A 3,789-nucleotide genomic window follows, 5' to 3' on the forward strand; every position below is an offset into this window, starting at 1 on the left:
GAACTGAGGGTTGAGGGGGAAGGGGGAGGGGGGAAAAGAGGTGGTGGTGATGGTGGAGGGCACTTAAGGGGAAGAGCACGGGGTGTTATATGGAAAACAATTTGACAATAAAATATTATGGAAAAAAAAGAATTTAAATTTTGCTTTAAAAAGAAAAACAAGGGGGTGCTCCCATCTCTACGAGGCCAAGGTCAGAGCTGAGTAGTGGCTGCCGCCTCCACACGGAGCATGTGCTCTTGCGCTTCCCACAGCCCCACCTTGTCCCTGTTGCCCGACTCTGACCCACTTCACTCACCCCTTCTCTGTGTGTCTCCTGGAGGAATGTGAGCTCACAGCCCCTGAGCTACTGGAAACAGCAGTGGTTTGGTGCATGCGTCTGATTTGCTATTGGATGTGACTCTGGTGCCTCCGATGATAGATTCCTAAAGAACTTAGTTGGTCTTTAAACTGTTTCAGAATCAGGTCGCTTTGGGGTTTGGGTACTCATACATAGTTCCTCAGCCAAACAAGAGCAGAATACACTTTGCTTCTTTTTTTTTTTAATATATATTTTTAAATGTTTGTTTTGGTTGGAGGAGAGAGTGTACAAGTTGGGGAGAATGGGCAGAGAGAGGGAGAGAGGATCTCAAGCAGGCTCTGTCAGCACAGAGCCTGACTCTGGGCTCCATCCCACCAACCTTTGGATCATGTCCTGAGCCAAAATCAAGAGTCAGACGTTCATCTGACTGAGCCACCCAGATGCCCCTCTTCTGAAGAGTACTGGCACATTTTCCAGGACGGACCAGGTGTTAGGCTACGAACAAATCTCCCTCCACTTAAAAAGATGGAAATGCTACAGGGAACCATGCTACAGGTCCAAGTGCTTCTTGGACCACAGTGGATTACTTACCAGAGGGATGTGTCTCTCTGTCTCACTCCCTGAGGTCAGGGTCTGGGTCTGCCTGCTTCCTCGCTCTGTGTCCAGGACCTAGAGTAACAACTGACACATTGTAGGTTCTCAATCAAAAGAATGAACAAATGAATTCATATGGAGGAAGGAAATGGCCATTTAAACAATTCTCATGCCATATGAGGATTCTCATACTCATTACTGTACGGTGGATGTTCTCAAAGAGAAAGGCCAAAGCCAGTGGGGGCGGGAGGGCGTCTTGCCCTCACCAATGAGAAAGGTGAATGAAAAGCAAATTGTTAGGTCCTCTTGTCCTCTGCCCCCACCCCCTTGAGGCGCTGGTACCATTTGGTGGACCTTTACAGGAGGGATGCCACTAGGTGTGCAAACCAGCTTGACGGCTCAGAATTGCCATTTGGACTTGGAGTTGTGAGAGTGTGACGGATTAATCCCCCCGCCCCCGCCCGCCCTTCCCCCCAGAGGAGGTCAGCACCTCAGCTCAGAGCTTAGACCAAGTGCTGCTTTCGGAGAGAACTGTTTGTCTGTGAAACTAAAATGTTCCCTCTGCCAGAGACGGGGAGATCAGAGTCTCAGGCTCTTCCCCCCTGTGGTCCCAGATTGTGTTCTAAGCACAGGAGGCTGGTGCATGTTTATGGGCTGCTCCTTAGAGAGAAGGAGAGTTCAGGAGAAAGCAGTTAGCCCTAGAACACCTCTAGGTAGGGGCCAGGGCTGGAACCTCCTGGCCTTCTGAGAATTGTGTGCTACTCTTGGGATCTCCGTTAGGACTGAACTTCAAGTGTTAGAGACCGAGTTTCCGGTCTGCATGCCTTGCCTTCAGCCTGGTGGGTGATCACTGGCAGCGGGCGTGTGTCCCCAGCCACTTACAGTCAGGTGAAATCCTCATGTGAGGCGGAACTCACATACCCAAAGTGACCCTTGAAGGACCCCATAAATATCCCTTGAGGATTATCTGAGATGATCTAGGTAAAAGCATGAAGTCATACCTTGTACATGCTCAGGAATGACTTGTCTTTGAATTTAAATCTTGGTTGGGGTGACCAGGTGGTTCAGTCGGTTGAGCGTCCAACGTCAGCTCAGGTCATGATCTCATGGCTTGAGTTTGAGTCCCACGTCAGGCTCTGTGCTGACAGCTCAGAGCCTGGAGCATGCTTCCGATTCTGTGTCTCCCTCTCTCTGCCCCTTCCTCGCTTGCTCTGTCTCTCTCAAAAGTAAATCTTAAAAAAAAATTAAAAAATAATAAATCTTGGCTCATTGGAGCCACACACAGTGTTTTTGAACTTTTAAGGCGGGTATTTGCACCTGGCTTCCGGTCTTTCAGCCTGCCATTTTCTGTTTCCCCTCCCACACCCCAAACAGCTGTCATCTCCACAGCCCCTTGGGTGTTGGTCTCCTGAGCCCTTTGGTGGAGTCCAGTCTTAACGTGGGGGGCAGGGACTAGAGGGCCACAGTGAGGAGGCAGTGTGAGCCCTCTGGGTGCTCCAGGTACCCTGAGGTCATCAGGTCACATGACCCTCCACAGCCAAGTGGAGGCTTCCAGTTACTATACCTTCTTTCAGAGGAGGAAACTTGGGCTTAGAGAAATCAGGAGTCGTGGCGACTCAGCTATAAGACCTGAAGTCCATCTCTCATTCCCAAGTACACACTGTCTATCTAAATAAAAAATACACATGTGCTGAACTAAGTCCCCGAAGAATGATCTTAGGGGTCTCGGTGAACCCAGGCCCTTTGCCTTCCTTGTCGACGTGACCGATGTTGTCGTACATTCTGGTGTGCGATGCCTCTTTGAGGGGAAGACTGTCTTCTTTGTTGTACATTGAAATGACTAATTTCAAGCTTTGTCTTCGGTCAGATCGAACCGGGCGCTGATCAACGTCTGGATCCCGTCCGTGTTTCTCCGGGGAAAAGCGGCGAACGCCTTCCACGTGTATCAGGTGAGTGGCTGGTTTCCAGACGGACGTCCCTGCGGGGCCGGAGCGGACAGCCTTTGGTCGTGCTGTGGTATGTCTGCCTCTTGGAGATGGAGTGCTGAACCCAGGAGGCCGTGCCCTCCCGACGCCAGCCTCCCCGAGGAAGGGGTCCTTCCTTCATGTAGACAAGAGGACCTGAGTGGAGCTCCTGAGTTGGTCAGGTCTGTTGGGATGGCCACTACAGATGTGAGCTTGGACGGTGGGACCAGGAACGGGACTTGTCAGCTTGTGTTGCAACCAGAGAGTCAGAGTGGACGTGCTGCCCCAGGCGTGACTGGGCCTGTGACCCGAGACCTGCTGCTGTCCACTGTGCCCTCTGCTCAGGCGTCCTTCTCGGGCTGGGGCTCTTTGCAGGCTGATGGATGGTGCTCAGCCCATCCGGGTGGTTGCAGCATCTCTCCCAGGCCTGTCTTGGACCAGGACCCCCTTCCTGGTGTTCGGGGCTGGGTGACGGACTTGTGAGTTTGGCCAGCCTTGGACGTGACCCTGCTGGCGGGGTGTGTCTGACGGAGGCAGAGGAGTTCTCTGAATGAAAACCAGGGCGCTCTTCTCGGAAGAAGGGGTGGCGGTTACGTGAGGGAACCCAAGTGCAGACGTCTCCCCCTCCTCCTCCTCAGGGGAGAGCTGGTCAGCTCCTGGCCGGGGCTGGGGGACTGAGGGGCCTTTGTGTGCTTGGAGGTAGTTTATCCCCAACACGTGGCCTCCAGTTTCCCATCTTACCTCTCATTTTCTGATGCCTCTTTCAGCCCTGCCGTCCTACCATCTTTTGTCTGTTGTCTTTTACTTACCTTGGGTCCGGGTGTGCAGCCAGTGGTGTCACCTGTTCTGGACTGCTCTGCTTTCAACTCTGACTCTTAGCTGCTTCTTGCTTCTGTCTTCTTGTGTCATGACACCTTTCGTTAAGTTTTTGTT

At 52.2% G+C, this 3,789-nt stretch overlaps 1 protein-coding gene across 1 annotated transcript in view; it reads left to right on the forward strand.

Moving 5' to 3' along the window:
• Positions 1 to 3,789, forward strand: part of LOC115300137 (sorting nexin-29-like) — a 283,725-nt gene that overhangs the window by 136,764 nt on the left and 143,172 nt on the right. Inside the window, exon 5 of the mRNA XM_029949758.1 lies at positions 2,760 to 2,841. Coding sequence (XP_029805618.1) covers positions 2,760 to 2,841 — 82 coding nt within the window. The remainder of the gene's footprint in view (positions 1 to 2,759; positions 2,842 to 3,789) is intronic.

The sequence above is a fragment of the Suricata suricatta genome, chromosome 8 (genome assembly GCF_006229205.1).
Source record: "Suricata suricatta isolate VVHF042 chromosome 8, meerkat_22Aug2017_6uvM2_HiC, whole genome shotgun sequence".
NCBI lineage: Eukaryota > Metazoa > Chordata > Mammalia > Carnivora > Herpestidae > Suricata > Suricata suricatta.